The 14525-nt window shown below is 34.4% G+C and overlaps 1 protein-coding gene across 1 annotated transcript in view; it reads left to right on the top strand.

Moving 5' to 3' along the window:
- Nucleotides 1–14525, top strand: part of LOC142350828 (uncharacterized) — a 40766-nt gene that overhangs the window by 22020 nt on the left and 4221 nt on the right. Inside the window, exons 4-5 of the mRNA XM_075402788.1 lie at nt 3453–3549; nt 13414–13541. Of these exons, the coding sequence (XP_075258903.1) occupies nt 3453–3549; nt 13414–13541 (225 nt within the window). The remainder of the gene's footprint in view (nt 1–3452; nt 3550–13413; nt 13542–14525) is intronic.

Raw genomic sequence — 14525 nt, 5'->3', positions numbered from 1 at the left:
ACTGGAAGCTTAACTAAGTTAAGTGCTCAGACTGTTTTTTTTTGTTTTCAGGAGAAAATAGTTTGTTTTTACGTCAAGTGTTAAAAAACTCAAATAAAAATTTTTCCTTTCATTGTCCGCAATTAAGGTAACATATGCCGCAGGTTAGTTACCTGAAGTTGTTTTAACCTGTAGCATATGTTACCTTAATTGCGTACAATGAAATGAATAATTTTAATTTGAGTGTTATGCTAACACGACGTAAAAACAAACTATTTTCTCCGCAGAACAAAAAAAAACTGTCTGAGCACTAAACTTAGTTAATTTTCTTGTGTATGCTCCTCCACTTAGAGACATAAGTGCGCTTAAATTGTTAGAGATTTGTTTAGAGAAACAAAACATTGACCTCTTTCTATGATGAAAATGTTATGAGGAATAGGCTTTGCTTCTCTGTTGCTTTAATAAGTAGATCTGATGACAATCACACTGCCAAGGTGATTCAATGTAGAAAGAGATCAAAATTATAAGTTTTGAATGAAAAACATTTCTTTTTATTCGAAATCAAAGGTTTAAAAGGGTTATAATGTTATGGTTTTTTCGTAATTATTTCCAATAAAGGTGTCCCAGTGAACTGAATCCTGGTAAACTCTGACAGGAAACATACAAAATCTCGCTAAACCTTATCATGATCTTGACATGGTACTTAACTTGAAAATATCAAGAGTAGTACACTCTTGCAAGATCTTTGCATGGCAGTCGGTGGCGAAAAACAAGATCTTGACAAAATATGCAACAAAGAATAACCATAGCATCGTCAAGATATACAAAGTTGTGAAAATTAAAACGCATCTTTAAACAAGTTTTACCACGAATGCATATGTTTAACCACGAATTGTAAAAAATTATCAAAAATTATCAAGAATTGTCGGACAATTCAGCTCCCGCTAGTTTATTAAACAACAATTGAGAATAATTTTTTCAGTACAATAAAATTTTAGAGTGTTTCAAGTTTTTCAAAAAGTGTCAACATCGTGCTTATCTTATCAAGGTGTACCAAGTTCCAGTTCATTGAGTGAAATGTAGTATTGGAAAGAGGTTTCATCTCAAAACGATTTTAGTTTTCAGCTTCTGTCGAAGAGAATTTGAAGGCATTTTTTTTCTTCTGTGAAAATTTATATTATCATGTTGATGTAATCATAGATCCAATGTTGTTTTTGAAGAAAAGAACACTTGCTTTGAATTTGTGTTGCACTCTGAGATCTGATAATTGTTTTTAACGCAAAAACGACAATTGTTTAATCGAATGATTCTAGGGACCAAAAGATAGATTACAAATTTTGAATTTCGAAGGTTAATACTTTTGTAGTGAACAATTGGTTTCGGTGAAAAAACTGATATAAGAAAATAATTTAGGATAAACTTGCAAATACTGTTAGCTCATCAAATGTCTTTGTCCCACAAATTGCAGACATCTTATTGATTTCCACAAAAAAAAGAGTGTAGTGAAATTTTCTTTACGTTTTTTGTATCGTTTAGAAAAATGCGAAGTATCCTGCATCTTTGAAAAGAAGCAGAAACACAGGCGTTCGTTTTTTTTGCACAAGGAGTAAAAAATGGCGTTGACTCTTGAAGTTAGCAAAAATTTATGTCTTTTTTACAGTTCAAAGAATTTGAATTGTATTGGTGCGCTGTTATTTTTTAAGATGTGCTCACACATTTTCCATGACTTTGATCTTTCAAAACGGGATAAACAGGTAATGGCCAGCGGGAAGGAAGTTCCATCAGAGGCCCAAAGAGGGCTTTAGTAGTTCTTCAAGTGCTTAGAGTGGTTAAGCTACTGGGATGGACTTAATTTAAGGTTAAAAGGTAATTTTTAGGAGATTTTGGGCTCAAATTGGTGCAATTTTCATGTTTTTTTTTTAAAAATTGAGTTTTTTGTTTGATTAGTCTTAGGTTGAAGTTTTAAAAAATTGATGAAGGCTTTGTGCGAGACAAAATTATTTTTTATGACCAATTTATGATCTATATGTTTGGGTACCACAAACACAAACACGCAAAATTATACTAATTTTTGCAATCTTTGAAATTTTTGTCATTTTTTGAGTTTTTCCAGCTTCAGTGGCCAAGGAATCTCTTGTAAAGTCTGATAGTAGGACACTGCATTATTTCTAGTAACAATGGAACGGTTTTCAAATTTTTAATGACTCGAAATTTAGCTTTTTTTTTGATAAAATCTGCAATTTTTTTAAGGTTTTCTAAAACTTTTGTCCGTTCTGATATTTGTCCATTTTCAAGTGACATAAAACGTATTCCACGGTAAAAATAATTACGGATTGGTTGTTAGTGTCAATCGATTTGTTTTCAACAATTTAACATTTCGAATTTTAAAAACTTTTAGATAAACAATATTTTCAAGTTTTTTCAAAGCATTTGTCTTTTATTCAGTTTTTTTTTGCCTCAGTAGCAAGGTTACCTCTTTTAGGATTTGATAGTATGTCATCAAATAGATGCTAGATGGCGATTTGATTGATTTCAACTTTTTAATAGAAAAAACTTCCACTTTTTGAATTTTGAATTTTTTTTATAAATAATTTCCTATCGATCTGTGAGCGAATAAAGTTTTTAAGGCTTAGAATTGGGTTACCGTATAACCTCTAAAGACACAGAAATGATTCTCAAGATATTTTAATCACGATTTTCAGCATCATTTCATTAAAAGTTGCAATTGAATTCATTTTTTAAAATTTTTTTCTGTCATTTTCGAGTTAATCGGAATGAATCAAGGGTCAATGAATTTTTTTCAGATCTTGCAGAAATTATACTGGATCAATTTCAGAGACCAAAATTGGTTTTGAACGTATTTTTGAAACAGGTGTATTTAAAGGGATCAAATTTTGCCTTAGGGGTCAAAATTTCAAGAGTTTCTGCATTGATTATACTTTTGTTTAGTTTGTTTGATTGTTCTAATTTCTCAATTTTTCTTTCAATTCTTCGAATTGTGAATTGTATTTCAGGACTTGCCCTGCTACGATTTTTTAGTTTTTGATGACTAAAGAATTGTATCAAATTGTTAACTTAAAAATTGGAGTTTAAAGCAACAAATACCTCAATGCCATTTTGAGGTACCTTTAATATCACAAGCGTTCAAATTTGCAAAAAATTAAGTTTATGTCAGAACGTATTATTGGGTAGGTAGTCACTTGAAGCGATTACAAAAACCTCATTGCTCAAAAACGTGATGAGAGTTGCACCAGAAGCAATCACTTTTTCCTTTTTTTGGGCGTGAGGTAGTAGTTTGTAACTTTTCATCAAAATTGATACCAAATTTGAGTTTCCCCTTTTTTTTGTCTGCAGTTTTGCCAAGTTTTGATGGAGTCTTACTGGATAATTTTTCTGGTCACAAATTACAAAATTTTTGCGGAATTACTCAAATATCTGGCTTTTGGCGAATATTGAATGATCCGGGTCTCTAGCCTTCGGACTACTTCACCATGTGGGAGCTGGCGAATCAATACTACAAAAGTCTCAACTGGTTCTATCTCCAAGCCGATCTCGCATCAGATCCTATAGGTTGGAAATGATTTTTGAGATTCCAATTGTTTAGAGATATTAATCAGCTGCTTTTTATTCTTCGAGCCCAATTTGGGTTCCCTCTAGTGCCCGCCCCGCTGCCTCCCGTTCCCTCCCCTCTATCCCCTCCCTTCCCCTCCGTTCCGAAGTCCGACCACACAAAGATACTACTCATAAACTGATGTTGGGGGGGGAATTTCTCCTGGGACAAATAACAACGTCAAGACCACGAATTACTTCGACCCAAAGTCTTGTCATCCATCGACCCGCAGTCTTTTCATAGTCAATACCGTTCGTCCTTAGTCTTTTCAAAAGTTTATTTCTCAACTACAGCCTTCAATTCGTGACATAATCGTGTGGCGACTAATGAAAAAACCTGAGTGTTTTGCATTGCAACCTGAGAGAATTTTGTATTACATATGATTACATACGTTTGCATGAATAGGCACCGCCACATAACGCAAAACTTTGTAAGTGTTTTCTCAATCGTCCGCGGAGACCTTTGCTGGAGTATATTGATTGAAAATATATTGATTTTCTAGCACATTTCTTACAAAAAGTCTACACTTATTAACACATAGATGGATAATGATGTAAGATTTTTTATTGGAAGCGCATTTTTTGAATAAATTTTGCGCTTCAACAAGATTCAATCAGCGCCAAATCTTCACATCTTCTATAGACTTTTTTCAAATATTCAGCGATTATCTTGCAAAATTTCATCACTTTTAAACGGGGAAGGGAGGCGATTAAGCGAACTTTCTCCTAGCCTTCTGTTGTGCACCGAATCATATCGGTAACGTTGAGTATCCGACAATCGCGTCATCAAATGGTTTTTCCTTTGTTCCAACCTATCGGGTTTATACTAACGATCTTTCAGTGTACGTTGACCTCTAATCTCTTGCTATGAACGTAAAACCTTGCTACGAACCGATTGCCGGTTGTCTGTCTAGGCATTCTAATGTCTGAACTTTGTTCAGTCTCTTTTAAGTTCTCAAATAAAACGGTGGAGATTAACTTAGTGTAAATTTTGCTCTTTTCTTCCTGTCTGTAATAAATTGCACGTAGATGAACACACTCACCGAGTACCTGTATTTTACTTTATGACAGGGCGCTGTCAGCGAACGAAAGCACAAGAACAGCGCTGCGCTTTAACCCATTCTTTGAAGGACAATCTCAGGAACCAAACCTCCAATCTTTTGGGAAAAACGGCGTTCGAATACGAGTGTCGCGTTATTAGCAAAAAAACATTGACCTCGACATACTTCTGGACCTAGCACCTAAAGAAGTGGTACTTCCAAACGTGCCAATTTTCGAAAAACCATTACTAGAACCATTACTACAACATTTAAACTCGAAGCAAGCACAAAGAACAAATTGAGAAAACAGATGTCAGAGAACAATAAAAATGGTGGTAATGTGTGGGGAAAAGTCTGGGAATGATGCAGATTGAAATGCATGTTCACTACTAATTCTCAGCATCAAAAAGAAAGCCGCAAACAACTGCACAGACAGGACCAATATGAGACCATTGAAAACAAAAAATAACGGATCGCTGGAACCTGATGAAAGGAAGATTTATCAGACAAAAAATCCTTACAGTTGACCAATTCGCAACGCCGCAAACAAGAAAAAGGCGAGTCAATTAACGATTTAATTGGTTTTATTTGCAGAAAACTTGCAGAAAACTGTAAACTAGACAAGAAATAAATTAAGAATTAAATGCAGATGAATTTAATTCTAACACGAGGAACTGCGATTTTGGACGAGAACACCAAAAAGACGACAGTTTCACCAGAGCGCGCAATACAAATGACAGGACATTTCAAACAAATTATCCTTAACCAAAATGCGGTAGAAAGTAACCCAAACACTATAATTTCATCGCAAACATTACCCATGGATCAAGTTTCAAACTTGAGTACGCGATCATCAGGTACCAACAGAACGCTCAATTGAGGTGAAAATTAAAAATTTGGAAAATAATAATCAAGAACTAATCAACTTGCAGAGCAATCAAATTCAAACACAAATAGAAAAACCAACGAGTTTCTCGATATGGCTTCAGAACCCCAGGATATCAACTCGCAAAGCAAACCTAATACCAATGAACAATGTTGGTCTGGTATATTGGATATCGATGACTACTATGTATTATATGTACACGATTATCTAGAGAGCAGCTGCTTTTTATTCTTCGAAACCAATTTGGGTTCCCTCTAGTAACCGCCCTGTTGCCTCCCGTTCCCTCCCCTCTATCCCCTCCCTTCCCCTCCTTTCCGAAGTCCGACCACACGAAGATACTACTCATAAACTGATGTTAGGGGGATTTCTCCTGGGACAAATAACAACGTCAAGACCACGAATTACTTCGACCCAAAGTCTTGTCATTCATCGACCCGCAGTCTTTTCATAATCAATACCATTCGTCCTTAGTCTTTTCAAAAGTTTATTTCTCAACTACAGCCTTCAATTCGTATCATAATTGCGTGACGACTAATGAAAAAACCTGAGTGTTTTGCATTGCAACCTGAGAGAATTTTGTATTACATATGATTACATACGTTTGCATGAATAGGCACCGCCACATAACGCAAAACTTTGTAAGTGTTTTCTCAATCGTCCGCGGAGACCTTTGCTGGAGCTGGTCTGTTCCTCAAAACATACCGGAAACTGGCAGTAATCGAATGGAAGATAGCCAAAATTGTACGGATTCAAAAAACATTCATTCAACCGAAAAATAAATCCGAAATTGATAAGAATTGGGTCGACGTTTATTTTCTTTTATACAAATATGCCGCTGGAGCGACGTTTTTGAGATGGTAAAATTGGCATAGTAACCCTCTCTCTCGCTCTATATATATATATATATATATATATATTTATATATATATTGATTTTCTAGCACATTTCTTACAAAAAGTCTACACTTAATAACACAAAGATGGATAATGATATAAGTTTTTTATTGGAAGCGCATTTTTTGAATAAATTTTGCGCTTTAACAAGATTCAATCAGCGCCAAATCTTCACATATTCAATAGACTTTTTTCAAATATTCAGCTCTTATCTTGCAAAATTTCATCACTTTTATACGGGGAAGGGAGGCGGGTTTATACTAACGATCCTTCAGTGTACGTTGTTTTCTAATCTCTTGCTATGAACGTAAAACCTTGCTACGAACCGATTGCCGGTTGTCTGTCTAGACATTCTAATGTCTGAACTTTGTTCAGTCTCTTTTAAGTTCTCAAATAAAACGGTGGAGATTAACTTAGTGTAAATTTTGCTCTTTTCTTCCTGTCTGTAATAAATTGCACGTAGATGAACACACTCACCGAGTACCTGTATTTTACTTTATGACAGGGCGCTGTCAGCGAACGAAAGCACAAGAACAGCGCTGCGCTTTAACCCATTCTTTGAAGGACAATCTCAGGAACCAAACCTCCAATCTTTTGGGAAAAACGGCGTTCGAATACGAGTGTCCCGTTATTAGCAAAAAAACATTGACCTCGACATACTTCTGGACCTAGCACCTAAAGAAGTGGTACTTCCAAACGTGCCAATTTTCGAAAAACCATTACTAGAACCATTACTACAACATTTAAACTCGAAGCAAGCACAAAGAACAAATTGAGAAAACAGATGTCAGAGAACAATAAAAATGGTGGTAATGTGTGGGGAAAAGCCTGGGAATGTTGCAGATTGAAATGCATGCTCTCTACTAATTCTCATCAAAAAGAAAACCGCAAACAACTGCACAGACAGGACCAATAGGAGAACATCAAAAACAAAAAATAACGGATCGCTGGAACCTGATGAAAGGAAAATTTATCAGAAAAAGAATCCTTACAGTTGACCGATTCGCAACGCCGCAAACAAGGAAAAGGCAAGTCAATTACCGATTTAATTGGTTTTATCACAAAATTTGCAGAAAACTGTAAACTAGACAAGAAATAAATTAAGAATTAAATGGAGATAAATTTAATTCTAACATGATGAACTGCGATTTTGGACGAGAACATCAAAAAAACGACAGTTTCACCAGAGCGCGCAATACAAATCACAGGAAATTTCAAACAAAGTATCCTACACCAAAATGCGGTAGAAAGTAACCCAAACACTATAATTTCATCGCAAACATTACACATGGATCAAGTTTCAAACTTTAGTACGCGATCATCAGGTACCAACAGAACGCTCAGTTGAGGTGAAAATAAAAATTTTGGAAATTAATAATCAAGAACTAATCAAAATAGTTGCATAATGTGTGGACTTTTACATGACAAAGACCACAAATCATATTGTCCAGCAAATAACCAAACTTTTAAAAAGTGCAACGGAAGAAATCATCTTGCGCGAGCATGCTGAAATACACTTGCACAGCAATCAAATTCAAACACAAATAGAAAAACCAACGAGTTTCTCGATATGGCTTCAGAACCCCAGGCTGTCAACTCGCAAAGCACACCTAATACCAATGTACAATGTTGGTCTGGTATATTGGATATCGATGACTACTATGTATTATATGTACACGATAGTCTGAAAATTGAACCTAGAAGATCAAATTGGGAAACATTGAAACGCAAGTTTTAGCCTACTCGGTTAGCTTGTCAACAATCATTAATGAAAATTTGACAAATAATATGTTACAATCTATCAAACAGTAGTACCTGGAACGGCAAAGACTTGAACGAACTCAAAAAGTTCCCATTTGACCCTATTTACCTCTTCGGAAAAAAAAACTGCACAGTTGATGGGCAGAAACTGATTCTTGCAGAACACTTGTGGTACCCGATGCATACAAACCACTAATCAGCAAAGATTTTTTCATCGGCTCTTCATAAAAGCGTTGCAAAAATGAGACTTCCAAAAAGACATCAACAGTATTTCCCGATGTCCATTAAAAAGACTGAACTAAGCAAATAGGACATACAAGATGTTCAGGTGACGGAAATTCATCCAAACTCACCTATAAAGAGCACAAGTACAAGTGGTTGTCAAATAGGTAAGCCGAAATTTTTTGATTTCTGGGAGTTCAGTTTCCCTAAATCTTGGAGACATTCATCAAATCGTTCAGAAAAACGAGACAAAGGAATGGCTCTATCAAAAGTTATCGAGACGACAGTTTTATCCCAACACCCCGACGAAGAGTTTCCTAGTTGTTAATTTCCAGAAGACTTAACCAGAACATCGCGGCACCAGTGCTGACCCAGAGTAGCTCATTGTCAACATCAGCGCTTGACAAGACGTTTTCTTACGGAAACGCACTGGATATGTCGAAATTTGAGCCAACTGAGAAATCGATTTAGAAACAGAGCTACCCTAGAAGGAAAATTTTAACAAAGGACCTTGTAAAGAGTGGAAAAAGAGAAAGGACCCTAAGTGATCACCAAAACAAAAGCTTGCAAAAACATAAGCCGCCTATTTTGATCCACAAAGTGCAAAATGTATGCAATTACTCAATTTGTAGCAAACAATAAGAAATTTTCGTTATTCGTTCCAAAATTTCACAGTTACATTAAATTACTTAACTTTGTCATTAAATCTTATCCATCTCAGAGTCGTATTGTTCAACAAATTTCATTTTCTAATTTACCGAAATGGAAATTAATTTACCGAAATGGAAATGCGGTACATGCGACTCATATCGGTTACGTTTCGTGTCCGACAATCGCTTTACCGTATAATTTTCCCTTGCTATCGCCTATGGGGTTTATACTAACGATTATTCCTTTAACGTTGATTATTATTATCTCGCTATATGCCTTTTTTGAACGACCAACCTTGCTTTGTATCTATTGCTATATATCTGTCTGTGCATTCTATGGTGTGAACATGATTCAACCTGTTTTGATTTCTCAAAAATTACGGTAGCAGTTAACTTATTGTAAATTTTAGTCTTTTCATCGTATCTGTTTTATATTGCACGTAGATGAAACGGATCTCGCGTGTCTAATTGGATTTGGATTATGACACTTTCTGTTTCTTTTCTGAGATGACATTTACCAACCAAGCTCGATCTCGAAACCTATTCTCGTAAACAACAAATGGCCTTTCTTTCACTGCACCACATCTACTCCGGTGACAAGTGTCCTCGGATCTGCGCCAGTCGACTTTTTGTTCCAACCCACTTTAGTGGGAGCAGGAACTATACACTCAAATGGGTTTTTTCGCTCAGTGTCAAATTTGGCCTATCGATATAATCATCGTAGAGAGTTGTGAGTGGAATCATTAGAAAGCTCGTCCAGCGTACAATTTGGAATTAAAGAGATTTTAATGATTTTCGGTTCTTACAGGGAGTAATGGAGATTTATATTTTTAAATAAAGAAGACGTTTTTCAGTCGTTTTTTTTTCAAATGTTTCGTATTTTTGATAAAAACTTTCGTCAATTTTGATGAAATAAATAAAAACTGTTAACGTTGGGATTGATTTTATTTTTAAAGATTTAGGAGCTTTGATTAATGGTTCGATACGAGTGTTTTTGGCTTGAATTTATGCTAGATTTCTCAAAAATTAAACTTTTTGTCAATATGGGAACAAAGGTGTTTTTAGCTCATTTTCTTTTGATTTGCTGGATGTCGACAGCTTAAAACTCTGGTCATATCCTTTGTAAGTTGAAAAAGAGAGCTCTTTGTTCAACTATTGGCTTTGAGAGTCTTCTAAAACTAGAATTCCGACAATTTTTTGCAAATAATTGTAACTCAATAATTGTATGAAATGCTTAATTTATTTTTGATAGACTGAAAAATGTTGTTTTACAATTGATGTATTTCGCATGCATTTGTTAAACATTCATTGTTTGCTTAGACGCAGCAATGTCAGGGCTGGTCTTGATCTCAGAATGGATCCCTGCGTTAAAAAGTTTTACCTTTAATGTTGCGCGGACTGCTTTTTTTTCAAAAAGTTTCCGCATTTAAAAATTTTATGTAAATTACCGACAAGGATTTCGGGATTTCAAATCAAGGCTCAGTTTTTGACAGACACTTTTTAGAAAAAAAGGGAGGCTCAACAAATATATATTACCTTTTCAGGGTCAGGCTCATGATTTTAATTGCTCTGACCGTCTTTTAAAAAATTTTACCTTTAATGGGGCGTCGACTGTTTTCTTTTCAAAAATCTTTCCGCATTTAAATATTTTACGTAAATTACCAACAAGTATTTCAGGATTTCAAATCAAGGCTCAGTTTTTGACAGACACTTTTTTAAAAAAAGGGAGGCTCAACAAATATCTATTATGTTTTCAGGGTCAAGCTCATGATTTTCAGGGCTCTGATCATCTTTTAAAAAATTTTACCTATAATGGGGCGTCGACTGTTTTCTTTTCAAAAATCTTTCCGCATTTAAATATTTTACGTAAATTACCAACAAGTATTTCAGGATTTCAAATCAACGCTCAGTTTTTGACAGACACTTTTTAAAAAAAAGGGAGGCTCAACAAATATGTATTACGTTTTCAGGGTCAAGCTCAAGATTTTCTTGGCTCTGACCAATTGTTTTCAAATTTTCTCACAGATTTCTTATCTTTTGCTTCCATATATCATACGTTTTGTAGCCAAAAACTCAGTCTCACCAATCAAAGATTCAATTAATAATTTTGAGATTTAATTGAACATAGACAGTGATTTCACTTGTTAACTAAAGTCTCTTATGATTGATGATTATAATTGTTATTAGAAAATGTTGGTGATTTCTTGAACTTCACCACTAATGAATCTTATTTCTCTCAACTCCTGTAAACAAGCGGAAAACCATTTCGTGTCAGTTATAATTTGTTGTCTCTAACGGTTAAATAATTAACTAAAGTTTTGGTTTGATAATATTTTTTTCAGGACTTTCATCTATCTACAGCCTTATTGACAGGCGGAATTGAAGTAAACGTTAGTTGTTTTTGTTGAATAAATCATGCTCTTATGCTGTAACACAATCTTGTTGCAAAATTTTGTTGACTATTTTTTTATTTTTGTTGTTGTGCGAAAAATATCTGATAATGATATGTCTCGATTGATTCTTTAGAACGTATAACTGAACCTATTTGAAAATTTCAATTTGTAGCTATTTATTTTAATGATTTTTAATGAGCAAACTTTTGCTCTTATTTTTTTTGTCACCAGCTGAACGTCGCGAATGAGAGGTCTCAAATTTTTTGGAAGACTAAAATTATTTTCTCTGGTTGATATATGTATTAAAATAATTAAAATAATCATTAAAATAAATAAGAACAAACTGTCATATTTTTGCTCTTATTTTTTTGTCACCAGCTGAACGTCGCGAATGAGAGGTCTCAAATTTTTTGGAAGACTAAAATTATTTTCTCTGGTTGATATATGTATTGACTGATGTCTCCGATATCATTTAATTTCATAAATAATTTTTCAGATTTATATACTGTTAAGTTTTGGGTTTCATTTTGTTGTCATTTTTCTGTGGTTCTTTTTCATATGGAGGACCGGTTGATGTTCAGATAAGAAGCAGACGATGATTTACAGTTCTTGCAGATAACATCTCATAAACATAGTGCCCTGGACACTGTGGTGTCCCAAAATATTTTTTCGAAGTTTTTGTTGTTCCTGTTTTTTTGTTATTTTTAGTCTCATGACTTAGTCTGATTAATAACAGGCCAAAATGGCTTCCTCAGCTGATGCAACTTAATCTCAATCAATCTCTTATTGTTGAAATCTTATTTCTGTTATGACATCGAAAACATTTGTTTTTAAAATATGTAAAATATGTTTGGTTTTGAGCTTCGCCATTTTGAATTTTGTCAGTCGATTTCAGCTTAGTCTCTGTAAAGAGGTGTCTCAGCTCATTTCAAGTGAGCTATAAGCTAATCTTTATACTGTTTTTAATTTCAACCATTTGTTTTTCGGTTTTGTTAATTCTGTTACTCTAAGATATCATAAAGCGTTTGAGATTTTTTTTATATATTTGTGAAATTTAAAGAATATTTGTTTTCATTTGAAATTATAACAATAATGGTAGGTCCCATTGGCTTTGAAACATTGCCCAATTTGACATTTTTAATGCTCTTAGCGACAATTTTATTGTTTTTACCGGCTTCAGGGGCGTTTTCGCGCAAATTTGAAAAGAACTTTTTAATTTTGCCGGTATTTGTCCCCCTTCTTGTAGTCGTATGACGTACACTAGATAATGACAGCTCTCAATTGCTTATGTTCACCTGTTTTGTTAGGGTTTTATCTGATGCGAGTTTTTTCACTGTTAGACGTCGAGTTTTGGTCGTAATTAATGTTTGTCATTTGTTTTTATTGTTTTTTCTAGTAGTCCTATCAGCAAATTTCATCGGCCCTCTAAAGTGGCATTATTTTTTTCCATTAGTTGTTTTTTGCGCAATATGTATGTTTTTGAAAACTTTCAACCTCTTCATCGTTTGGTAGCCAATTAATTTAAGGTTGTGGATGAGCGCGGTCTGAACATTATGTGCATACGCACATTACCGAGCCTCCTTGTTAGCACATTCTTTACAAAAGCTTAACACCTTTCAAACTTTTCTTGCATTGTTTCCATAGTTTCGGCACATATTTTTATCATTTTGCACGCTTTCTTAATAAAAAATGTGCATTTTCAGCATATAATTGAACAATAGTTTTCACTTCTTTAGCAACTGTCAGTGAGATATTTGCGGAAAAATACGCTCAATTGTTGCAAGAAATACGTTGACAAGTGTTGAAAAATTGATTTTCACCTCATTCAGCAGTGATGAATACCTAAAAGCTTCAACACATTGAGCACATTGAGCACCTTTCTGGAATAATTTTTACGACTTCAGAGCATTTCGCACTCCATTTTGGGGTTAAAACAACTGACACCTTGACGTTTTTTCGTATAACTTGTGATTGTTTCAGATGATTGTTGTGCTTTCCAAGTAGCACATTACGTGGCAAAGGGACAATTGCAGGGGTTCTCGCCTTCGGAATTTTTGGCTCAGCTATCCGACTATTCTGAAGCCAACAAACATTTGAGCTCATTATCTGTAAGTTTTTTTGATCAAAAAACAAGCTCAAAAAAGTGTGGTAAAATGTTTATTTAAAAAATCTACAATGTTGCACTAACTTAATAGTGATCTATGATCCCAAAGACGAAAGGCTAATGCAAAAAACTTTCAACGTAGCCATCCAATTGAATACAAACCGATAACACGGTTCCTATTAGTATTTTTCATTTTATGGATCCTCTAGCAAGAATTTCCGAATTGCAATGTTTCGTATCAACTCCTCTTTCCGATGGTTTCCAAATGTGTCTCCTATTATATCGCAAATATAGATTACTTTACTTCAGTTAACCCTTTAAAAAGATCATTCCAACCCGAATAATAGTGACATAGTAAATCAGGGCTGAATCATAGTATTTCCCAGACTGTTTTTTGTCTGACCAGATTATGATCATGTCACTTTTTGTACTGTTCAGACTAAAAACCATAGTAAATGCAACGGATCTCTGAAAATACTCTGAACAGTACAAAACCAAATTCTGGATTTGCTCTCTTTGCAATCTTAATAAGCATACTGTGAATACTCTCAATCAACTTTTTTGTCGCAGAATAACAAAAAAAGAAGAGGAAAAGGAGGTGTCACAAGAATTAATTTTTTTCTAAAAATAAGGGACCATAAATAAGTATAACATCTAAATGTTCATGTTTTTTTTTCAATAAAAAGTGCTCCTAAAACAACTAGTCTGATTTCATCAACTTTTAAATTTTAATTTTGGGTTTAATTTTGAATTTTAATTTTATTTTACCCTTTGAACAGCTCTTAAGTTACTCTGCTTTATAATCGGATTACTATTTTATAATTGGATTAGCATGTATCAGTACTGTTTACAATGTTACTTTGGTCCGAAAATGATTTAGCAGAAAAATTGCTGGCCTCGTGTTCCCATTTTTTCATGGTGAGGTAACTGCAGTACAAGATAATTCTCGTAAAGCTCGTTAAAGTTTGCTATGACGTATTTTTATACT

Source organism: Convolutriloba macropyga, chromosome 12 (assembly GCF_964194025.1).
Source record: "Convolutriloba macropyga chromosome 12, txConMacr16.3, whole genome shotgun sequence".
NCBI lineage: Eukaryota > Metazoa > Xenacoelomorpha > Acoela > Convolutidae > Convolutriloba > Convolutriloba macropyga.
Note: the sequence above shows the minus strand (reverse complement) of the source record. Positions and strands in the feature narration are given on the sequence as shown.